The sequence below is a fragment of the Neomonachus schauinslandi genome, chromosome 15 (genome assembly GCF_002201575.2).
Source record: "Neomonachus schauinslandi chromosome 15, ASM220157v2, whole genome shotgun sequence".
Taxonomy (NCBI): Eukaryota; Metazoa; Chordata; class Mammalia; order Carnivora; family Phocidae; genus Neomonachus; species Neomonachus schauinslandi.
Genome location: NC_058417.1, coordinates 25,677,654 through 25,703,847, shown reverse-complemented (window position 1 = coordinate 25,703,847; position 26,194 = coordinate 25,677,654). Strand labels below are relative to the sequence as shown.

The following is a 26,194-nucleotide window of genomic DNA, read 5'->3' as shown; positions in this document are numbered from 1 at the left end:
TAATTAAGTTTATTTCTTTTTTTTTTTTGTAAAGATTTTATTTATTTATTTGACAGAGAGAGAGCGAGAGCAGGAACACAAGCAGGGGGAGTGGGAGAGGGAGAAGCAGGCTTCCCGCTGAGCAGGGAGCCCGATGTGGGACTCGATCCCAGGACCCTGGGATCATGACCCGAGCCGAAGGCAGACGCTTAACGACTGAGCCACCCAGGCGCCCAATTAAGTTTATTTCTAAAAAAGGTAAGAGTGATGGGGCACCTGGGTGGCTCAGTCGGTTAAGTGTGGGACTCTTGATTTCTGCTCAGGTCACGATCTCAGGGTCCTGGGATCAGCCCCTGTCGGGCTCTGAGCTCAGCAGGGAGTCTTCTCTTCCTCTCTCTCTGCCCTTCCCCCGCCCACCTGTGTGCATTCTCTCTTTCAAATAAATAAAATCTTTATAAAAAAATCAGATAAGGTTGAAATTCTGAGGAAATAAACCATCTTATAAAAATTAGTTTCTGTTCTCTAGAGAATTTGGGGTAACGTCCTGTTGCCTGCCTACATTATAATAACTGGTCCGCATTGCATAGAACTCTGCATGGAATGAGTGGGTAAAACAGGTCAATTTAAATCATAATAATCTCTAGTACTGGCTTTTGTCCTTTTATTTCAGTTCTTCTGTTTATTGTTAACTTTCTTTGCATTTACTATTTGATTTTCTAGTTCTTAAAAAACGCTTCATTCAATTTCATGTTTTTAAAATAAATACATCTTAAACTATAAGGATCTATCTAACTTTACTGAATCCCCTACTTTGCATTGTGGGTGCTTTTCTTACCATTCATATCTAAAGATTTCATGAATTCTGTGTTTTTTCTCTTTTAGCTATATGTTCTTTGTTTTTTCTAGTTTTATTGAGATGTAATTGACATGAAACCCATGTGATCTTTAAGAATATAATCTTCAGTGTGGAGTTTGTTTGCTGGGTTTTTTTTTTACCCCACTAACTTTGTATTGTTTTTTAATCTAAAGTTACATTGTTGTTAGGATATGTGGTTAATCTGATATTCTTTGAAATTTGTTGAAAATCCTTTTATAATCCAGCACATGGTTATTTTTGTAAATGTTCTCTTGTGCTTGTATGTTTTCTACTTGTTAGCTACCTGAGTCTCTGTTTATATATGTATTTGATTCAGTTTTATCAGTGATGATCAAATTTTTAAAAGGCTTAGCTGCCTATAGACTAGGTAAAATGATCTTAAAGAATCTTCGATAAAGAATCTTTAGTTGGGGCGCCCGGTGGCTCAGTCAGTTAAGTGTCCGACTCTTGATCTCAGCTCAGGTCTTGATCTCAGGGTTATGAGTTCAAGCCCTGCATTGGGCTCCACTCTGGGCATGGAGCCTACCTAAAAAAAAAAATATATATATATATATATGTGTGTGTGTGTGTGTGTATATATATATATAAAGAATCTTTAAGTGAGGATATTAAGAAATTTCACTTTAGGTTTAAGGAGACAACTTAAAATTTATCAACTTTGACAGAAGTCACTTTTTTCTGCTTTTGAAACCCCAAGATAGCGATCACAGAAGTCGTAGCAGCCCCAGCGGCAGCTGTAGTGTTAGCAGTACTGGAAACGCTAACAGCAGCAGCAGCGGTTCATTTTTATGGAGCTCTTACTATCTGCCAGGCATCTTGCAGAGCTATCTAAATCGGTCAATGAATTTAACCCAATAACAACTCTGTGACGTATTCTTGTTTTTCTCCACTTGATCTTAGCTAAAAGGCCGAGAAGCGATCTTGTTTTTCTCATTTTATAGATGAGAAAAGTAAAATGCAGAAAGGTTAATTTGCTTGCTTTAGTCACATTGTCGTCACATTCTCTTTCAACAAACCAAGGTAAATTTGGTTCATTTGGACACATAACAAGTTCATTTTTTTCTTTCTCCTTTTCAGTTATTAGAAAAGTTAAAAGAACGTTGGCTCTACACTGGTTTATGGCATAATCTAGAGTTGGTGAAGACAGTCATCGTAGAACCTCAGGGAGGAGAAAAAACTGATTTTGATGAATTACTGCAGGTGTACTATGATGCAATCAAGTACAAAGGAGAGAAAGGTAAATGAAAATTATTTGATGGTCAATGAAAAAATTTTTATCATAAAGTAAGAAGTTGGTGCTGTCAGAATTTTGTTTATGTTATCTTTTTAAATGAATTGCACTTAAGAGAAAAATTATACTTTATAATCTGGATGTAAAGAAAATAAGTTGAAGAAATTCTTTTATTTGGAGCTCTTCTCCTATGAATATTTTCATTTGGAGATGCCAGTTCAACTTTAACAAACAGCATATATTCAGGTAAGGAAGATATTTAGTAAAGTCTTCCTTATACTACCTAAAATGTTTTGTGAAAGAGGGTGGTTGGAGTATGCACAAATATCTTCCTTACTAGCCAGATGAACCCTACATTTTGATGCAAATAATGTACTTTATGCTTACATTCTATTACATAAGGTAAATTTGAGTTTTCAAAACACAGCTAAAGTCTCAGGTTATCTGGGAGATACACAGTTTGTAAATTGGTTTGGTACCACAGAAATGTAATTTTGTGTCTGTTTTAAAACTTTATCTTGCCATAGTTTTTTATTTTGATTCTTTTAAATTTGCTATGATTACTTAATTAGATCTTTTCAAAATGACAGCAGTAAGCAGTTTCAGGGAATTTTGGGTGTGCTTTTTAAAATCTTTATTTTTTGTTGTTTAAGATGGAGCCCTCTTGGTAGCAGTTTGTCGTGGTAAAGTGAGTGAGGGTCTGGATTTCTCAGATGACAATGCCCGTGCTGTCATAACAATAGGGATTCCTTTTCCAAACGTGAAAGATCTACAGGTAGGCCTTCAAAGCCTTAAGTTTTGTTTATCACAGAAGTTGTTGGTTTTAAGTTTTTATTTAAATTCCAGTTAGTTAACATACAGTGTAATATTAGTTTCAGGTGCCGAAGTTCTTGATCATTATGTAAAGTTAATCGTATGGTTTTTTTTGTTTGTTTGTTCGTTTGTTTGTTTTTTGGTATCCTTAGATATTTTAATGCTTTGGTGACTCAGAATGAATGAGAAAGTTTTGGTAGATATCGATTTATTTTATTTTTAACTTATATTGTCTTTTGCTCAATAAGAGTGATTTTCGGTGGTGCCTGGGTGGCTCAGTCGTTAAGCGTCTGCCTTCGGCTCAGGTCGTGATCCCAGGGTCCTGGGATCGAGCCCCGCATCAGGCTCCCTGCTCCGCGGGAGGCCTGCTTCTCCCTCTGCTGCTCCCCTTGCTTGTATTCCCTCTCTCCCTGCCTCTCTGTCAAATAAATAAATAAAATCTTTAAAAAAAATAAATAAATAAGAGTGATTTTCAAAGTGATCCAAGACCAGGAGTATCAGTATCACCTGGGAACTTGATAGAAATATACATTTAACGGGCTCCATCCAGACCAACTGAATCAGAAACTATGGAGGTGGAACCCAGCAATTTGTGTTTTATCAAGCTCTTAGCCATAGACTTACAAAGGTCCCCCAGAGAATTCTAGAATTCTAGAGCTCTTTCTCTGTTTCCCTTCTCTCAATACCATACTCTGCCCTGCTGATTTCAGTGATTTTAGCTGCTCCAAAATCTGATCTCTTGCACCTCAGCTCAGTGGGACCACCATAATTCAGTGCTCTAGATATAGTTGTCGGGAAATTGTATGTAGGAAAAGAGCTGAGAATCATGGAGTTCATCTAATGGATTTCCCTTATCTCTGAGATTATGGTTTTATGCTGCCTGATATCTACTCCCTGAAAGTAGTTGCTTTATCTACTTAGTGCAGTTTTACATTTACTTACAGTGGGAGGGATATTCCCAAACCAGTTATTCTATGTTGGCCAAAAACAGGAGTTTTGCTTCATTATCACTGATTATTTACTAAACATTATATTTGAAAAATTATCTGTAGCAATAATTTGAAGCCTAAGGTGATGTTATTTTTCATCAGGAAGGATTTTCTTTTCCTTCCTACTGGAATTTGAAGGTGCCAGCAATCTGAGACCAAGACTTTGGGTTTTCTGGCCATTTAGCTGACTTAGATCCTTCCTCCTAGGATACAACATGTTAGGGTCTCATACCAAAGCAAGAATTCTTTCCCTAGGCAGTTATTTATTGTTAATACTTTAGTAGACACTGTGAATTATGTAATATTAACAGTAATAAGTAATATTTCTCTGGTTAGCTCCTACTCTTCCCTAAGCTCTAGATCTCTTAAAAATTTCTGAAAGTCCTCAGGAGGTATCTAATCCTTTCAGCCTGCACTAACTTTGGTGGCTTCCACTACCTTTCTTCAGCCACTAGGACTCCCATTGAGAGTGCTGATGACCATACCCAGGGCTCCTATTCTAAAATGGTTAATACTGCCTCTCACTACAGCTGCTGATGAAATAGTTGACATCTACTCAAGAAAACTGTTATGTTCACTATCAGCAGCTTTTGTTGCCACATTCCACTGAAGCTGAGGGCTGCTGATGAAACAGTTATTGGCAGTATTACTGTCTCTGATGTCTTTCATTTTACCATGGTCCTATATCATTGCATTAATGCTCCTTTGTTAGAGTGGAGAGAATCCCTTTTCCCTCTTTGTACCACACATTCTCCCAATGTCTTAAATATATATATATTTTCCCTAGAACTAGCTCTTTCAATTTATGCTTATATCTTCTCTTTTTCTTGGGCCTATATATGAGTCCTTGAGGACCACAGAAGATGATAACTTTTTGGCCAATACTATGTTGTACTAAATATTATACTCACAAAATAGCAAGGCCTGAAAAGATTCATTCACATAAAACTCATACTAGTGATTACACCTGAGAAGAGAAAGGAATGATATTGGGGGTGGTTATCAAATGGGACTTTAACTTTTTCTATAATATTTGTTGTTTTAGTAGAAAACAAATTTTAAGAAAATGTGGTGAGAATAAAGATATTTGTTATGTCATTCTTCAAAAAAATTTAAATTTAAATAAAATGTTACTTGTGAAGAAAAAAATTAATTTACCTTCTACTTTCTCTACCCTCACTCCCAGCAACTGTGATTATGGGCATTGTTATTGCACTAGTGTTGAGTTCTTAATGCTCTCTTTCCTCAGAATTAGTTCTTCTTAGGCACCTTCTCATTTTGTCATACAAAAAAGGCAGCTGATGACCTTCTCTGACATTCCTCAGTAATGGTCTTGCTTGTCACAGTTCTGCTTATCTGGATTGCAATGGCTATAGTTACATAAAATAGCAAAATAACAGAAGCTTCGATGAGATCTGGGTGCAGAGGAGGAGGGTGGTTCTGAAGAAGTTTCCCTAGTGGTTCATGAAAGGGGCAAGTAGAATAGACCCAAGAGTAGTCCAAACTGCAAGGACAAGGGATAGATAAAGAGAAAAATTCTTTACAGGCAATATCAGAGGTAAGGGAAGTGTATTTCTTGTTACCTTATGTCTAGATCAACACTTCCTGTGTAACAATTGTAAAATATAGTGGATTAAAACAACATTTATTAGGACTCACACATCAATTGATGGGGAGTAGTAGCTGGGGTTGGCTGAGTAGCTCTGCTGATTTCTGCTGGGCTCAGTCACCCTGCTGTGGTTTCACCAATGTAGGTTTGGCCCAACTGGGTCAGCTCTGCTCTACATGTATCTCATCCTTTGTATACCAGCAGACTAGCCAGAACATGTTACCATGTTTTATACTTTGGCAGAGATACAAGAGGGCAGGCTTGATTGAGCAAGCACTTTTCAAAGACCTACTTATATCATATCTACTAACCTATTGGCCAAAGCATGTCACGTGCCTAAGCCCAAAGTCAGGAGCAATAGGAGAGGTGTGGGTTTCAACCACACATGGCAAAGGGCTTAGAGTTAAGACTCCAAAAAGGAGTTTTGGCTTTTTTCATAACTAAAGGATATTTGTAAGGCATCCATTCAAAAGACAGATGTTCATAAGCTTTTAAGAGTATAGGTATGTAATTTTTATAATAATCAGGAAGGCCTTTTATCATTTGGAAATGACCAGAATATAGCCATCAATACATGAAATACCTGAATACCTGAAATAAATCAGAGCACTATTATGGCTGATTTCTTAAAATTCATAAATGATCCAATAAGTTATTGAAATTATTTATTTGGGATAAAAAAATACAAATCAAATTTATAAATATATTAAATTTATTTATGTATTAATTTAATTTATAATTATAAATTAAAATACAAAAGAAATAAAAAGTTTGATAATGAAGTCCACTTTATTTTTTTGTTTTTGCCTGTGTTTTTGGTGTCATATTTAGGAAACTATTGCCAAATCCAAGCCTTGCACATTTGCCTATTTTCTTCAAAGAGTTTCATAGTTTGAGCTCTTAAATTTAGATATTTGGTTCCATTTTGAGTAAATTTTGGGTATGATATAAAATAAGGGTCCATCTTTCTTATATTTGAAATGAGTCTCTTGTTCACACCATATAGTTAGAGCATGTTTTTTTAATTCATTCAGCCAAATTCTGCCTTATAGTTGGAGAGTTTAATCTATTTACCAAGTAGTTACTGATAAGGAGGAACTTAGTTCTATTTAGCTGTTTTCTGTGTGTTTTCTGTGCTTTTTGTTCCTCAGTTGCTTCAATATTACTCTTTTTTGTATTTTTTCATTGAGTACTATTTTGATCCCCTTCTTTTCTTTTGTGTACATTTTTTGGTTATTTTCTTAATGTTACCCTGGGGATTACAAGTAACATCCTTAATCTCTGTCCTTTCCTTTTTATATTGTTACTGTCTGGATTGCATTTTTATACATTGTATGCCCATTAACATAATTTATAATTATTGTTTTATACATTTATCTTTAAATCATGTAGGAAAAAAACAATTACAAACTGAAAGTATAATAATACTGGCTTTTATATTTACCTACATAGTCCTCTTTACCAGTGTCCTTTATTACTTCCTAAAGCATATACTATACTGCCTTCATTATATTTTAGTGCTTATAAATATGTTCTATAATATGTTAGATGGTGTACGTCAAGGATTAGGATAGTTTCTTTGTGTCTCTATAATTAAAATAATGCCTTGGAATATAGTAGGTGTTCAATAAATGTTGATCTTTTAGAAAATAAAAATAAATGTTGATTTAATTAATGACTAAATATAAACCTATTACTTAATATTGCCATATTCTTGTTTTCTGTAAAATGAGATGATGTTAATACTCAGTCTGTTATACAGAAATAAATAGAAGTTATTTATATTGAAAACCTTAAATATTCTAGCTTTTGGAAATGAAACAATCTATTTTCTACATGGTTTTCTCTGTTGTTTCATTTGAATTCATATTTTAAGGTTAAGATCAGTGTCCAAGTTAGAAAAGTGATTTGAGTGGGGAAAAAGAGCAATGGCATTAATTTTATGATACTAAAAGTTTTTTTCTTAAATTTGAGACACAGATTATGGAAGTAAAAATTAAAATACAGTTTAAAATACTAACTTAAGACTCTTGTAGTCTCAACTGCAGAGTTTGGCTTTTAGAGAAGCAGGAAAATGTATGTTAGAGCCAAAAATATGACTTCTTTGGCTGTGACCAGGATTTCCTCTTCCCACCTTGGGGACTAGAAAGTAGAGGTAGGAAAATTTCATTTTGGAGCCAAGTGTGACTTGTTTAGTTCAAGTCATAATTTATTGCGCATACCTCAGGGACCTGAAAATAAAGAAACCCACTATGAAATGTTGATAATGGGCCACTCTGAAGGGCAAGCATTAAGCTAACATTCCCGGTGAGGATTTTTTTCACTTCCACCTTTCCCAGATGCTTCTGATCATTCTATAAGGACATACTTAATCGTGTAATAGTTAAAAAGAAAACTTTCTGTGCACTAAACCATAATATTTGAGGGGGAGGAAAGTGAACCAAGGCCTTTATATGATTAGATGTTGGTGAAAAAGTATAACTAAAAGAAAAGTTGTTTTCTTTTAATGCATTTAAGTCACAGTATAACAAGGCTGCCATTTAATGGATGTCTAAAGCAAATCCTTTGGCCAATTAGTATGATCTACAAACTACAAAAGCCTTCAACTTTATAATTCAGGCATCTACATCTCAGATTGGTGGCATGGTCATAATTTGTGAGACATTATAAGGTATAATATTTAGATTTTAAAATTGCATCTTATTTATATTTCCTAGTATAGCTTGGTAATATATAGAAATATTTTCTTTTCATGGGTATTGTGCCTTTACTCCCATGTGAAAAAAATAATAAAAATGGCAAATGGCTAAAAATTTTTGTACTTTAAAGATGTTCAGATAGTATGTTAGATTTTTATAATTGGTTTCATAAAATTTGATGGTAATATTCATAACAGAAGTGCTCTTACAGTGATTAAAATAACTTAAGATAATAAATTTTATATTTTGTATTTTTTTCTTTATTGATGTAGTATGTTGAGTTACTAAGATAGATTTTATTTGGAAACTTTAAAATTCGGAGGGTGATCTGATTAGTTATCTTAGTATTGACATACAATAACTATTATTTTTGTTTGTTTAGGAAACTTCTCTTAGCTTTGAAGGTACTGAATTATTTGAGTATATTTAATCAATTTTGGAAAATTACATTCATGATTGAAAAATACAAGCATGTTAAATTATGTTATTGACTTTATAACAGACATGTATAAATTTATAGCCTTCTCATGCATTCTTGATATTTTATAAATTTCAGAAAAGGGCTGTTATCTTTGCTTACCCCAAAAGATAACAGCATTAATAAGACAGAATGCACATTAAACCACATTCAACCAGTGTTTTCAAGTGTCAAAATATTATTGGATGATGGCCATATATGAATGCTTAAATCTGGCATTTCTTTTTAAGGAGAATGATGTTGATTCTTCATTATTCTTGTTGCTTTGACAGCAGTGTGTGTATATTCATCAGTAGATAAATGAAGGCAGGAATGCAAGGGGCTATAGTATATCAAGACGAACTTGATTTCAGAAACAGAAACCATTCTTAATAAATTTAAGTAGACTTATATATTCCTTTTGTATCACTTTCATAATTGCGTTGATGATCTTAAGTGTTGTAGCATTCATTCATTCACATAATATGCTTTTACTAAGAGCATAATTTGTACTAAATATAGTAGGTACAAAAATGAACACGATGCTATCTCTACACTACTGAAGTCTGTAATTTAGTAAAGGACCTGAATGTGTAACAGAATGTTTTGGTGGGATTGAATCTGGGTATTCAAATGCTTAGAGAAAGTGAAATTGAGCAACACTTTTCACCTCTCATCCAGATATCCATTTACTTTGATTTGCCTAAAATAGATAAAGGAGGCAGAGAGATGAGATTTGAATCTTGTCTACACCGAGATTGAAACATACAAACATTTGATAAAGTGGATTGGCCTCATCAAAGGCCCAACAAGACTATTCAGATCATTAAGACTTCAGGATAATGAAACAACCATTTTTTGAATATCTGCCTTGAGTACCAAGTACTTTAATAGACTGGTGACACAGTGATCCACTACACAGATTATAGTCCCTGTCTCATGGAACTTACAGTCTAGCAAGGAAGAGTGATGTTAAAGTAATAAACAGTTGATTATAGTTGTGATAAAGGCTGTAAGAAAAAGTCACAAGAACTATGAGAATGTAGAATAAATAGGATCCTGACCTAGTCTTTGGGGGTAAAGAAAGACTTCGTGAGGAAGTGCTATTTAAGCTGACATGAGAAAGAAGGCTGGGAGTTATATAGGTGAGCGAATGGTTAAGAATATTCTCAGAAGAGAGAATAGACTATGCTAAGGCCCTGAAGTTGTGAAAGAAGATAAGCAGTTTCCAGGAATTGAAAGAAGCTGAGGTAGTGAGTGAGTTGGGGAGAATGGCATGTGAATAGAGGCTGGGAGAGGTATTAAGGAGCCAAATCATTTAGGACTCCGTATGCCATTTTAAGGATTTGAGACTGTCCTAAGCCAAGGAAAATTCTAAGCTACCCTGTGGGAAACCAGATCCGGGAATAGAGCCTGAGGTCAGAATGTGGTGGAGTTCTAGTTATAGTGTAGCATCTGATACAGAAACCCACCTGGATCTAGCCCCGATAATAACATGCGGTTACCCAGGGGAAATGGCTGTGTATATAAACTTAAAGGGCTGTAATACTAAACTCCCAACATTTAGGAGTCCAGCAGCTTGCTGTCGGAATTTTTGGAAACACTTAGGCCAAAGCACAGATAAGGAAGAAAATCCATGTCACCTCTAAAGGTCTAGAATGGGTTTATCCTCAGTTAAACATTTTTTTCCTCCTCAGAACACTTTTTTTTCCTGCCTTTTTTTTAAAAGATAGTTTGGCCAAAAGTATTATTAAAGTAGGTTGTAAGTATATCTTGAAATAACAAAATTAAAATCTAGTTTAAATCTAATTATGCCATCTAGGGTTGACAATTTGTAATTTGCCTTGGACAGTGCAAACTGAGATAACCAAACCCTTGCTCCCACCCTTCCTGAGAAACAAACATAAAATCACAAAAATAAATGGCTGAGGTATTTTTAATTCTTAAATTTAAAAAAATTCCCATATTTCTTAAAGGAATGTTTTGGGATCAGGGGAGGAAACATTTAAAAATCACAAAATTTTAAACAAGTTTCATTAGCCTTTTTCCTTCTTTTTCTCCCAGTAGTCATGTCATTCTCTTTCCATAGAGAAAAAAGCCATGCCTGAATATGGCTACAAATAAAACCTTTGGATATTTAATAAAACAAAAACTTTTGGTTTATGAAAATTTTAAAAATTATTTTCTTGTGTTCATCTTGTTTTTGGCAAGAACAAGAACTTTATTGACCTTTGTATTTTACTTTTGTTCTCATAGCAGATTCAAGGCTTTAAAAGTGAAATTATCACCATGGGGACTCATAAGGTTGATTGCCATATTACTTCTGTTGGCCCAGAGCATAATCAGCAACACTATCTCAAGGGAAATGGTGGAATTGATTTTTAACTTCTCTGAAAATAACTTCGTGTTTTTCTTCAGAGTATAATTTTTTTTTTAAGGTTTTATTTATTTATTTGACAGAGAGAGACACAACGAGAGAGGGAACACAAGCAGGGGGAATGGGAGAGGGAGAAGCAGGCTCCCCGCTGAGCAGGGAACCCGATGCAGGGCTTGATCCCAGGACCCTGGGATCATGGCCTGAGCCAAAGGCAGACGCCTAATGACTGAGCCACCCAAGCACCCCAAGAGTAGAATTTTTTTATAGTGAATATTAGCCTATTTATATTAGTCAAATCCCCTTAAAGCCTACAAGGTACAGATACATAGGTAGGCCTAGGTGAGTTTGTTACTTGATATTTTCTCCAACTGTAAAGCCTTAAGGTCTCAGATAACATAAACTGTAGTAGACAACACTGTTTATTTAGTGTGTTTACATGTCATTCTTTCTTCTTTCCTATTTTTTACTGAGACTAAAGGTTTGATAATTTGGAAATAAGTTCAGTTTATTTTTTCTAACTGTGGGACAAAATAATATGCCAGTGTATTTTCCTCATAGTATATTTTCCTATTGCATCAAAATTACCAGATGTGTAGATTAAAATTCCTTAAAGCAGGTTTTCTCAAGCTTGGCACTAACGACATTTTGGGCAGTTTAATTCTTTGTTGTGAGCAATGTTCTGTGCATTGTAGGATGTTTGGCAGCATCTCTGGCCTTTACCTATAGATGCCAGTAGCAAACCCTTCTCTCCCCACTAGTTGTGACAACCAGAAATATCTCCAGACATTGCCAAAATCTTTTGGTAGGCAAAAATCAATCTCAGTTGAGCATCACTACTTTATATGGTAAGACATATAAGTAAGTGTATGTCATGAATTAAAATGAGCAATCTGCATTTATTTTTTAATTATTTCTTATCAAGTTGAAAAAAGTCCATTAAAGCTTTTCCAAAGGTCTAATTTATATAAAGTACAGTACATAGTTTCTTGTATTAACTCTTTCTTGGATTCTGCCCCACTCCCAGCCCCTGCTTCTGAGAGGCTGTGACTTTCACTTCTTTTAGCCATTTTATATGGTATTTTAGCCATTTTATATGGTATTTATTGCCATATTTATTTTTATTTAATCAATTTTAAACCTGTTTACTTCCTATATGAGATAAAGATTTTAGTTCACTACACTTTCCCCTTCTTTCTCCTCCTAAATGTAGTTATATCACATTTTAAAAGTTAAATCCATAATCAATATTCAAATCATAATCGGGGTGCCTGGGTGGCTCAGTTAAGTGTCTGCCTTTGGCTCAGGTCATGATCCCAGAGTCCTGGGATTGAGCCCCCCTCATCTGGCTCCCTGCTCAGTGGGGAGCCTGCTTCTCCATCTCCTCCCAGCTCGCGCTCTCTGTCACTATCTCTGTCTCTGTCTCTCAAATAAATAAATAAAATCTTTAAAAAAAAATTCAGATCATGACTATGAAAATATTGTTCACTGTGGTCAAATGATTTCCTTCCTTTCTTGAACTTTTTATCTTCCTGTTAATAATGCCCTCTGCCCTTTTTCCTTTTTAAAAGATCTTTTTTTAAAAAAAGATTTTATTTATTTACTAGAGAGAGAGAGCATGAGCGGGGAGAGGGGCAGAAGGAGAGGGAGAAGCAGACTCCCTGCTGAGCTGGGAGCCCTATGTGGGGCTCTATTCCAGGACCTCAGGATTACAACCTCAGCCGAAGGCAGACGCTTAACCGACTGAGCTACCCAGCTACCCCTCCTTTTAAAAATATCTTTAAATTAATCTTCTGTTACCCTTCAATGAATCTGTACAGCACCTCTCAATACAATTATCCTATCACACCTGTCGGATAGTAGGTCAGTCCTTTTTTTTACCCCTGAAGACATCACTTCTCGAGCCTCCTGATCTCCTACTTCAGTCAGGACCAAGTTGTTCTTTAGCCCACTTAACTGCCAAAATCCTGAGATTTCTCCCTTTGCTGTCGTCCTAGGAATTTGATTTGCCTGTCTTCTATGTTGGATCCCAAGTTTCCTGGGTCTCAAATCTTCCTCTTGTTTGTTTCTTGTTTACTGTTTCATCTTCATAGTACACATCCTCCAGCAGTTTACCTATACATTCATTTCCGGAACTTTTTTGGACTCCTGCGGGCCTAACTGGCTTACTTCCCATCAGTAGCTCTGTGGGTACTTTGGTTTGAACTTTCACCTCTCTGCTTAATCATACACCATTTGTCCATCTGCTTTTCACATTCATGTATTGGGTTTTGAGGTTGCAGATTTCTTAGTTTAATTGAAGATAAAGACTGTGTTTTTCTTATTTGTCTTTTAACTTTGGGGCAGTTTTTGAGAGGCAAAGAAAGAGGAGATGTCTTTCTTTTTTCCTTTCTGAAACTAGAAAGTCTTCATTCTAAGAGAAAGTATGAGATTTTAAAATGCTATGATCCCATATACCTTATTCCCACACTCACACATTCACATTTGAGAAGCTCTAAATCAAATATTCCTAACAATAATATTGTAAAGATAGAAAGTAATAGTTTTTTTAAGTCAAGCATATACTTAATGTTTGAAAGATAAGTTTGGACATAATAAAATCTAGATGGAGAAAGTATCAGAATTCATTTGTTGGGCTATGGAGGTAATAAAAAAGTTTTAAGTATATTTCAGTATTTTTCAGTACTTATGTAATCTTTTTGTTACGTGGACACTTTCTCTTGACCATGTTTGTTTTTAAATGTCACAGTGTTTAATCAAGTGAAATTTGAGTCTGAGCCTCCTCTTAACTGTGATTACCTTCTACTTTCGATGCCTACCCTTGCCACCAAACTTTTATGCATCACTCCCACACCCACCCGAGGGCCAAAGTGCTTAGTGTTGCATTTTCTAATATCTACAAGCCTCTTGCATGAGAGATCTTGCCCTTCTTCCAGAGTTATGTAGGAGTAGGTACAGGTCTCTGTCACTTGCTGAATGCAGCTACTCATTCCCCTTTAAAAAGTCTCTTGATATTAGCTCATTCCTTTAAGAGCCTGGGGTTCCATTTATAGCCCCACATTGCTTTCTTATGTATGATAGTATTTCATTTTGCTAGAAGTGTTTATTCATAGTTATTTGGCTTTCCTATGTGACTTTAACAAGGGAAGCTCTAGATTATAAGATATGCGAATGAGATAATATTCAGACTAATAAAGGACCAGTCATGCACTCATTCCGTAGATTACACCACTAACATATTTTATATAGTTCAGATACAGCTAATGGGTTGCATAGTGATAAAAAATATTATGAAGTATATTAAAAAGTGCTTATTTATCAGAAAATTTAAGATCAGTTGCAGAAATTATTTATCAAAAATTACGTTTCAAAACTGAATACTGTTCTCTTTGTCCTGCCAATGTACATATTTTCATTGATATTTGATGAAGAAGTAGCCACTTCACAAACTGAAGAAACTTACTTTATGTTACCTAAAACAATGTGCCTATACATTGAATAGAATCAGTAAAGCGCCTTCATAGGGAGTTGATCCAGCTGTTAAAACACTGATTTGAGGTGACCAGCCTAAGAGATGGCCCATATTGTCTCTGTCAGTCCTGTGGCTTTCATAAACGTGCAGCAATATAGTATGACAAAATGTAAAGCCTACCCAAACCTACATTGGGTTTTAGAAATATAGGATAAAGAATGACTCCAGCCCACTTACCTCCAATATATGATGCTTTTCTGTTTTGTGCTAATTGTCATTTATTTCTTCAACCAACTCTGTGAGGTAAGGTCGGAATTATTTTCTTCCATTTACAAAGGAGGAAACTAAGAAAGGAAACTAAATTGAGGGAGTACTGGTGACTTGCCCAAGGTCAAACAACTAGTTAGTGTCAAAGCCTTGAATCCAGGCTGTATACTTTTACCTCCTTCCCTCAAAACATACTATAGCATGAAAAAAAAAAAAATATATATATATATATATATAACTTTCTCTGGAGATGATAATTTAAGCATTTTCAGGTTTACCTAGACAATATTTTGTTATGGCTAGCCTAACTAAATTGCCACAAAGCTTATTATTCTTTTAAAAAAATAACTTTGCCCTTTATAGAATAAGGATATTCGTTTTAAGGTATCTAGCATGTCTTAAAGTATTAACTGTCTTTTTTTTTCTTTTAATAGAAAAATATTAATTTCTGCTTTTTTTCTGGGCTCATTTTCTTATCTTGACAAATTATTTTCTTAAAAAACTCCAAAGATCTAATGCTCCATACTGACAGAATGTTTTTGCATTATTACCTAAAGCATTTATTTAGGATTTTTTTTTTTTTAAGATTTTATTTATTTAAGAGAGAGTGTATGGGGGAGGGGCAGAAGGAGAGGGAGAAGCAGACTCCCCACTGAGCAGAGGGCCAATGTGGGGCTCCATCCCAGGATCCTGGGATAATGACCTGAGCTGAAGGCGGACGCTTAACCAACTGAATCACCCGGGCACCCCCAGGATTATTTAAATGTTGCTGAGTTACCAATAAACTATTCTGGATAGTAGCTTAATTATTATAACCAATTAAGGTAAAATATGTTGAATATATCGAGAATAAGAGATGCCTGGTTTAAGGAGAATGCATTTTTTTTCTTATATTTGAAATTTCTAGGCTATTTTTTTTTAGCAATGACAATTTATAACAGAGTTTAATACAGATTTTCTCTGTAGAAAGTATGTTATCCAAAGCAGCCTTAAAGCATATGTGAGATAAGTTATGTTACTGTTACTATGTCTTGATTCTTATTTCTTGGTAGATTATTTTGGTCAGTCCTAAAAGTAAGTAACAGTTGAAAACCATCTCTCGTGTGTGTGTGTGTGTTTTGTTTTGTTTTAAAATCTAAAAGGGAGCGTGGCTTCCTAAGTCTTGGCAGAAACCCATTTTTCCCCATTTAAGAAAATACATATACTATATTTGGTTAACTTGGTGTTTAGAAATCTTGAAAATATGCCAGATGAAATAAAACCAGCTATATTCCTTTTATCTGGCTAAATTATTTTACATACAAGATCTTACGCTGAGTTTAGAACTCTAGCCATTGGAATTTATATTGTGATACCCTGATAAAAGTGTGTATACTGTGATGAAATAGAGCAGCAAATGTCTCTAATGCACAGTCTCTGTCTTCCAGATTTGGCTTGCTATAAATGTTTGTTTTAGGCCCTGTACCTTGGCGAAAGATAAAACTATTCTCCTTGAGTGTTTGCTAGACAAATGTGCTTATTTTTCTGAAGCAAAGTTTTAAAATATTTTTAATTATTAAGTTTAGCTGATTATATGTTCTCAGTCTTGTTTCGAGGCTTGAACTTCTGTTGTAAAGCTTACATATGGGGGAAAAATATATTCTGCCTCTATTGATTGCTTTTAGAAAGGCATTTATTACTAAAATCATAATGCATATTTATATGAGTTGGGATAAATTCCCCTGTCTTTCATATGAGGTAGTAAAGTGAGGAGATACATTTATGGTTCCAGCTCATATTTATTACACCACTTATTTCTTATCAGACGCTACTTACAAAAGGCTACTCTTGTACAGAGCTACTTATGGCCAACACTGTTGGGTTTGACCAAGTTGAAAAAATAATCTAATGTTCAAAATTGTGACTTAAATTTCTTGTTGACATATTCAGTATAATCCTTTTGGTTATTTTAATATATACTGTGCCCATCAGTAGTGTACTACCTATACTGTCTCCAATAAAACTGAGTCATTGAAGGACTTAAGGAACTTACTGCTTGATCTCAGGTATATTATAATGTAATAGTAAGATCAGAATCCAAATCCATATAACTTCTGCTTGAAAGCTGTATGGGTGTTTTTACATAATTCTGTAAGTACCACTTCAGTCTTGATTTATCTATCTTTGGTATTCAGGATCTCATCTTTGCTTATGTCAGGTTAGCTTTTGATGCAGAGATATTTTTAGTTGTCTAGAAACTACTATATTGAGTGTTTTTTTCATTTTGTGTGAACTTGAACTCATTATGGAAAAAAAATGTTTTGTGAATCAATGTAGCATCTGAACCAATGGGTTGCAAACTCAAGCCACTAAAAGAGTTAAACAGATTATTGAAATGAGTGAACTAGTTGAGGGTTGGCAAATAGCTCAAATTATTTTAAGCGACAGTAAGGGGGTCACAAAAAACACAACTTTGGGCCCTCAGTTTGCAGCCTTTGATAAAATAGTTTGATTTCTCTCTGCTGTTCACACATCCCTCCAAAATTACACATACACTAATTTATTGGGGGGTGGGGACCAAGTGGTTTGAACTCCTTCTAGAGTATACAATTAAATATAGCTTTCTATTTTGGGAAAGCCTTGTAAAATGTATTTGAAAAGTAATGTTAACTGGTCTACAAGATCATTTTTCCAAATCACACTTGAGCTTAGTTTATGGTGTTTACTTTCTGTCAAAACTCAGAAAAAACATTCACAGTTAACTTCCATAATATAAAATGTCTGTCTCATTAGGCATTAAAAAAGGATTGGTCAACAGGTATAATGTTGTTAGACTGTATTGCTAATGTGAATGTGGACGTGACCTCCCAAATAGATCAAAGACTAATCTCTTTGACAGTTACAAGATGGTAGAGCTTGCCTTAGGCCTTTTGCTGCTGCACATTGAAACTATTTGTTTGGAAAGCATGCCTGAGGGATGAGAATGTGTTTATAAGGATGAGCAGGTAAAAGTAAAAGGTTGTCTTTTGACATTTCAACTAATCCCTTCCAGCCTTTGGTTTACTTAACATTTAGGCTATTTGCTGGCAGGAGAAACTGGCTTTTTCACATATGCTTTATGTCATTTTAAGTTGGGCATTGATTTTCGTGACTGATAATCCCTAAGTGTATGATGAAATAGATTCTGATGTCATTAAAATGAGGTATACTAGGTTCCTACTTTTTCTAAACCCTTAGTTTTGCTTTCCCTAATTAAATGTGTTTCCCCAAGACAATTTTTATTTTTTGTTAATTTTTAAAAGTCTGTTTCTTTATCTAATAAAAAATATTTTAATGTTAACTGGCATATATATTTACTTTCAGAAGTTTTTTGTTTTTTCTTTTCATCTAAAATACTTTCTCTAGGTAAAATATTGGCTCTATTTTAAAGGCCATTTGCATTGTAAAAAGTATTTGAAAACTTACAAGAAATTGAATTCATGTTGTCATACATAAAAATTAGTTCGTTTTAATGAAAACTAAAAGACCAAGGAGAGACAATTTTGTTTATTTAATCTAATAGTTGCTACATTATCTCTATTTTGTTTATAACTAATACATCCTAGAACAACTGTTACCATAGGCAGAGTGATCATTATAAAGTATTTGTCTGGAACAGAGTGTAGGAAAATTTGAAAATCCTTAAGCTATTATGTCTGACAAAGGATAAATGCTATAATTTGATGGGGGTTAGAGGGTATAGAATATAGGATATATTCTATAGAATACAGAGGGGAATATGGAGGGTATAGAATATAGAATATAGAAAAACTACTTAGTTACATTTTGAGAGATAGGTAGGAAATGTATATTTTTCCCAGTTGGATAGAATTTTTAAAGCATATTCTCTTTTAATCTCTATATATTATGATATACTTTATTTCCAAATTATTAGAAATTTTTACATGCTATTATCTATTTCCTGTGATGCCATATTATTTATTATAATGTATTTAAAACATAGCCTATAACACTTAAAGGAAAGTTTATTTCCTTTGTATTCTAGTTATAAAGTTAATACAGAAATTTGACAGATTATTTTTAGGGGATATAAAATACAATTTATTTCCTACCAATTTGAAAGCTACTTGTCAGGAGTGAACCCTTCTGATTTCTCATCTAACACATGTCCTTTTATTTAAAAAGGTTCATAGTATAATAGACTGTATTGAAGAGACTTTGTTTTCTCTTGTGTAGTTTTAAAACTTCTTAAAACTAATTTGTTAATTTATCTTGAAAGTCCAGAATTTTTCCAAGAAAGTAACTCTTTATATCTTTGACTAGGCATATACTACAAAAAATATACTATATACATGCCCAAGAATAATACATAGGAGATCTTTAAAAGTTGACTAAGTGAAAAAAGCAATTCCTACTCTTTCACATTAGATAACTAGTTGCTAGGTATTGTAGTCAATTTCTATGAGCTTCCAATACTAGCAGATTGTTATAGGTGATTAAATTGTTGTTGTTGTATTTGAGAACCATTTTAAATTTTATTTTAATTAGATTTTCTTACTCATTCCATTTCTAATTAGGAAAAGTAAGCCACAACAGAATTGACTTACCTCAGATCATTCATAGGAGCTATACTGTAGTGTTTTGACTCTAGAGTTTTCACTCATGACCCCCAGATCAAGAGTTGGATGCTCTACCAACCAAGCCAGCCCGGTGCCACCGAAATTATCATGAATTAAGCCAAGTTTATCTTCTTCCTTAAACATACTTCTTTTCTTGTCTTCTCTCGGTGGATTACTAGATTGCTTCTCTCTGGTGGTTGGAAACTTTGTGGAGTCATTTTTGACTTTTCTTTCTTTAGTAAGCCCTACATCTACTTTGTCACTAAAGTTCTGTAGCTCCACAGTGTGTTAAAAACCTGGGCCTCTTTTCCATTCCCTTTACCTTTCCAGGTAAAGGCCCCATTACTTTTGCACCAAATTCATATCATGTCTTCATGTCTCAATTCTTCTTACTTCTATACACTGTAATCAAAGTAAATACTTTAAAACTTATATTTACTTGATGGCTATTTGTACTCATATTATTTTCTGTTCCTTGTAAGCTCTTGCTAGGCAGAACATATTTTTAACTCATTTTTTTTTTTAAGATTTATTTTTTTATTTGAGAGAGAGTGTATGCAAGCATGAGGAGGGGAGGGGCAGAGGGAAAGGGAGAGAGAGAATCTCAAGCAGACTCCCCACTGAGTGTGGAGCCCAACACGGCGCTCAGTCTCACTACCCTGAGATCATGACCTGAGCCAAAATCAAGAATCAGGCACTTAACTGACTGAGCCATCTAGGCATCCCTAACTCATCTTTGTATTTCTTTTTTTTTTTTAAGATTTTATTTATTTGAGAGCGAGAGAGAGAGAATGAGAGAGAGAACACGAGAGGGGGTAAGGTCAGAGGGAGAAGCAGACTCCCTGCTGAGCAGGGAGCCCGATGTGGGACTTGATCCTGGGACTCCAGGATCATGACCTGAGCCGAAGGCAGTCACTTAACCAACTGAGCCACCCAGGCGCCCCTGATCTTTGTATTTCTACTGCCTATCACAGATGCTTTGTACTAAGTGAAACTATAAATATTAGTCTAAATTCGGTGTTTCTTTCTTTAAGCTACCAAAATTTTCTTCCTCCCATTATATCAATTTTTCTACTTTAAGTGTTCTATTTTTGATGTTTCTACAGCATTCTTTCTTATTTAGGTTCTTTTTTTTTTTTTTTTATGCTTTATCGAGACGTAATTGACTCCACAGCATTCTTGAGAACTGCCTAAAACATAACCCCTTTGGGGTGCCTGGGTGGCTCAGTTGGTTGGGTGTCCAACTCTTGATTTCCATGCCCAGCGCAGAATCTGTTTAAGATTCTCTCTCTCCCTCTCCCTTTGTCCCTCCCCTGCCTCTTTCTTTCTCTCTCTCTCAAAAAACAAAACAACAAAAAAAACCCCACAACTCTTTTCATTCAATTAGTGTCTAAAAATATAAAATCGTAATGCATAATTTCCTTTTACTCAGAACTTGAATCTTTTTAGAGGAGAGCTTTTACAGGAAAAAAACTCATTATCTTATATATTTAAATAGGTCAGTCTGAATTGTGTATACCATACACTCTGACCTTGTATAAAAGTAGTCCACTCTCAGGATGATGTAATTTTAACAATTTTTATGAAGACCAGATGAAGGCTGGGTATGTGGTAACCTTTGGTGTGACATAGCTTTTAATAGAATGTAGTTTTATGTCCTATAATTAATTCTGAGTCTCTTTGAAAAGGGATATAAATTATACTATCAAGTTCAATTGACTAGATAGGAGAATTTATTGTGCTTTCTTTTCCAGCAAAGAAGATTAACAGTTTCTGTGTGTTAGTACTGTGTGTTAGTACCTAGATAGGAAAATGAATGTAGATTCATTTTCAACTCAGAAACATAAGAGATTCTTGATATCTTATAATAGTGGAGCCTTTGAGGCAGTAAATATTGTCTCAAATGCATTAGTACTGTTTTAGCTCTGAATTTTAAATTGGTTTAGATCATCACTGAGTGCTTTCATATGCTTGGATTCTTTTACACCTATATTTTTGGTGTGCATGAAGTTATTTTGCTCTAGTTGATGTTTTTCATTGCTTCTGTGGATCTGTCTTAAGACTTACTAGTTCTTCTATCTTCTCCAAAATGCTGTTAAACCCATCCAATGGATTTTTATTTCAGTTAACTGTATTTTTCAGGTGTAGAATTTCCATTTGGGTCTTTTTTATAGTTTCCGCTTCCCTACTGAGATTCCCTAAAGTTCATTCATTAAACTGTATGTTTCTAAGTTATTTAAATATATCCATAATAGCTACAATAAAGTCTTTGCTAATTCCAACAGCTGGGGCCTTGCTAGATTGGTTTTTTTTTATTTTTTTTTTTTTTTTTTCTTTGATTATGGGTCACACTTTTTAGTAATTTTTATTGTACACTAGACATTGTAGATGGTACATTATAGAGATTCTGGACTCCATTATTCTCTGAAAAATATTGATTTTTGTTTTTTGTAGATAGTTCAGTTAGTAGCTGATCATCTTGAACTTGTATGAGCATGATTTGACAGTTTTCTAGGGGAGATATTGGAAAAGCTCAAAAGTACATAATCTTTAAACTCTGTCTCTCCTGTGGTTCTTGTCAGAGTTTTGGTTTAAGTCTTTTTGGGGGTTTGTTTAGAATTGGCATTGCTCTAAATTGTGGTCCTATTTAAAAACTTGATACCTGGTTCTGTGTGTGTGTGTGTGTGTGTGTTTTACTTGATTTTTACTTACAAAATATATTTTGGTTAAATTTCCATGTCAAAATGTATAAATATTTCTTTTAATCCAATATTTATCTCAGAATAAATGTAATATAACATAATCAATCCCCTTGATAGGTTGTTATTTGTTTTCAATGCAGAGATGCAGTGAATATCCTTGTATATATTATTCTATTTGTACCTGTAGGAAAATATAAACACTTTTGGTAAATATTTGTCAATATTCTTCAGATAAAAGCAATGGGATTATTAAATTTGCATTTCTTCATTTACTAGTAAAGTTAAGCATCTTTTCATGGGGGTTACCAGCCAGTTATCATTTATCTAGTTCTGTAAAAGATGGCGTTTGGATTTTGATGGGGATTGCATTGAATCTGTAGGTCACTTTGGGTAGTAAGGACATCTTAACAATGTTAATTATTTCAATGCATAAGCACAGGATCTTTCCACTTATTTGTGTTTCTTCAATTTCTTTCATCAGTGTCTTACAGTTTTCGGTGTAAAGATCTTTCATGTTCTTGGCTTAATTTATCCCAAAGTATTTTATTCTTTTTGATGCTATTGTAGATGGGACTGTTTTCCTAATTTCTTTTTTTGGATAGTTTGTTGTTAGTGTATGGAAATACAACTGATTTTTGTATGTTGGTTTTATATCCTCCAACTTTACTAAGTTTGCTTATTAGTGCTGACAGTTTTTTGGTAGAGTCTATAGGGTTTTCTACATATAAGATCATGTCATATGCAGACAAAGATAGTTTTACTTCTTCCTTTCTGGTTTGGATGCCTTTTATTTCTTGCCTAATTGTTCTGGCTAGGACTTTCATTACTTTGTTGAATAGAAGTGTTTAGAGTGGGAACCTTTGTCTTGTTCCTGATACTAGAAGAAAAGTTTTCAACTCTTCACTACTGAGTATGATATTAGCTGTGGGCTTGTTATATATGGCCTTTATTATATTGAGATACATTCCTTTTATATTTGATTCCTTTTATATTTGATCATGAAAGGATGTTGAATTTTCTCAGATGCTTTTTCTGCTTCTTCTGTTAATGTGGTGTATCACATTTGTTGATTTGTGTATAGTTAAACCAGTCTTGCATTCCAGGGATAAATCCCACTTGATCATGTGTCTAATTCTTTCAGTGTGCTGTTGAATTCAGTTGCTGATATTTTGTTGAGGATTTTTACAACAATGTTTATCATATAGGGGTATAGGCCTATAATTTTCTCTTCTTGTAGCATCCTTATCTGGCTTTGGTATGTGAGTAGTGCTGGCCTCTTAAAATGATTTTGGAAGTTTTCCCTTCTCTTCAATATTTTGGAAGCATTTGAGAAGGAACATTGTTAATTCTATCTTAAATGCTCAATAGAATTCATCAGTGAAGCCATCTGGCCCTGGGATTGTTTTTGTTCAGAGATTTTTGATTACTGTTTCATTTTTCTTGTTACAGATCTGTTCAGATTTTTTATCTATTCACGATTTAATCTTGGTAGGTTGTATATTTATAGGAATTTATCCATTTCTTCTAGGTTATCTAATTTTTTTTTTAAAGATTTTATTTATTTATTTGACAGAGACACAGCGAGAGGGGGAACACAAGCAGGGGGAGTGGGAGAGGGAGAAGCAGGCTTCCCGCTGAGCAGGGAGCCCGATGCGGGGCTCGATCCCAGGACTCTTGGATCATGACCTGAGCCGAAGGCAGACGCCTAATGACTGAGCCACCCAGGCGCCCCTAGGTTATCTAATTTTTTGCCATATAATTGTTCACAGTGGTCTCTTATGATCCTTTGTATTTCTGTAGTATCACTTGTAATGTACTCTTTCATTTATAATTTGTTGACCCTTCCTTTTGCTTAGTTAGCAAAAAGTTTATCAGTTTTATGTTTTAAAAAAAACCAACTCTTAGTTTTTTAACGATTTTTTTCTCTTGTTTTCTAGCCTTAATTTTATTTCTGCTCTCATCTTAGTTTCCGTCCTTAAGCTAACTTTGAGATTGTTTGTTCTTTTTCTAGTTTCTTAAAATGGAAAGTTAGATTGTTTATCTGAGATCTTTGTTTTTTCTCACTGTAGATTGTTTATCACTAAAACTTTTCTCCTAGAACTGCTTTTGCTGCATCTGATATTTTTGGTTTGTTGTATTTCCATTTTCATTTGTATCGAGATACTTTTTGAGTTCTCTTATTTCTTCTTTGTTCCATTGATTGTTCAGTTGTGTTATTTATTTCCACAAATTTCTGAATGTTCAGTTTTCCTCATGTTATTGATTTCTAATTTCACACCATTGTTGTTGGAAAAGATACATTATATGATTTCAGTCTTCTTAAATTTCTTAAGACATATTTTGTGGTCAACATATAATCTATCCTGGAGAATAACCCATGTGTACTTGAGAAGAATGTGTATTCTGCTGTTGTAGATATAAACCCAGATCATAACAATATTATATTAAATATGAATGGTCTAAACATCCCAATTAAAAAGCAGAGATTATCAGTCTGAAAAACATTAAAAAATGAACCTTTGATGTATGTTTCAACATGAATGAATTCCTGGGGCGCCTGGGTGGCTCAGTCGTTTAGCGTCTGCCTTCAGCTCAGGTCATGATCCCAGGGTCCTGGGATCGAGCCCCACATCGGGCTCCCTGCTCCGCGGGAAGCCTGCTTCTCCCTCTCCCACTCCCCCTGCTTGTGTTCCCTCTCTCGCTGTGTCTCTCTCTATCAAATAAATAAATAAAATCTTTAAAAAAAAAATGAACGAATTCCAAAATCATTATGCTAAATGAAAAAGACAAATGATTACATAGTGTGTAATAACATTTATAAGAAATCCTAGAAAAGGCAAAACAGAAAGCAGATCATTGGTTGACAAAGTCAGCAATGAAGGAGAGAGACTGAAAAGGAATAGAAAGGAGATTTAGGGGGTGCTGAAAATATTCTATATTAAGGTTATGGTGGTGGTTGCATGACAATACATTTGTCAAGATTTCTCTATGTATACATTGAAAATTTGTGAATTTTATTCTATATAAACTATTTCTTAATAAAACTTTTGATTTAATCAAACAGCTAATTAATGAGTTGCATAGAGGAATTCAGGGAAATTAAGGATGAATAGGCATTTTTTTAATTTTAATTTATTTTTTAAAGATTTTATTTGTCAGAGAGAGAGAGCACAATGGGGGGGGGGGGTGTGGTGGAGGGAGAAGCAGGCTCCCCACTGAGCAGGGAGTCCGAAGCAGGACTTGATCCCAGGACCCTGGGATTATGACCTGAGTTGAAGGCAGATGCTTAACTGACTGAACCACCCAGGCGTCCCTGAATAGACATGTTTTAAAGGAATTGAGTAAAATTCAATACTGGGGCGCCTGGGTGGTTCAGTTGGTTAAGCGACTGCCTTCGGCTCAGGTCATGATCCTGGAGTCCCGGGATCGAGTCCCGCATCGGGCTCCCTGCTCGGCGGGGAGTCTGCTTCTCCCTCTGACTCTCCCCCCTCTCATGCTCTATCTCATTCTCTCTATCAAATAAATAAATCTTTAAAAAAAAAAATTCAATACTGATATACTGAAAAACAAAATCTCTCTACCTTAATAAAATGTTCAGAATGTTAGAACTTAATATGATTTTTGAACTGAGCCTTAATTTATCTACTATGTTTTTAATATTTCTTAAATTATTAGGTTGAACTAAAGCGACAATACAATGATCAGCACTCAAAATTGAGAGGTCTTTTACCTGGTCGTCAGTGGTATGATATTCAAGCATATAGGGCCTTAAACCAGGCCCTAGGTAGGTAAGTGAAATTTAATGTAATGTTACTGTAATATTATCTGTGGCCAGGGCTATAGAAAAGATAGTCTTGCTACTTCTTAGGATAAATTTGATAGCATTTTCTTTTACTAGAATCTTAGGAACTGATATATTTTTAATGATAGATGTCACAAGTGAAAGCTGAAAAGAATAAATGAAACTCTAAAACCTCAAAATTTGCTAAAGTTTAAGAAGATTTATGATTGGGGTGCCTGGGTGGCTCAGTTGGTTAAGCGACTGCCTTCGGCTCAGGTCATGATCCTGGAGTCCCAGGATCGAGTCCCGCATCGGGCTCCCTGCTCAGCAGGGAGTCTGCTTCTCC

General features: G+C 34.6%; 1 protein-coding gene across 1 annotated transcript in view; it reads left to right on the top strand.

Moving 5' to 3' along the window:
* BRIP1 (BRCA1 interacting helicase 1) overlaps window positions 1–26,194 on the top strand; it is a 167,512-nt gene that overhangs the window by 116,867 nt on the left and 24,451 nt on the right. The window contains exons 16-18 of the mRNA XM_044921824.1: window positions 1,934–2,093; window positions 2,741–2,862; window positions 25,743–25,855. Coding sequence (XP_044777759.1) covers window positions 1,934–2,093; window positions 2,741–2,862; window positions 25,743–25,855 — 395 coding nt within the window. The remainder of the gene's footprint in view (window positions 1–1,933; window positions 2,094–2,740; window positions 2,863–25,742; window positions 25,856–26,194) is intronic.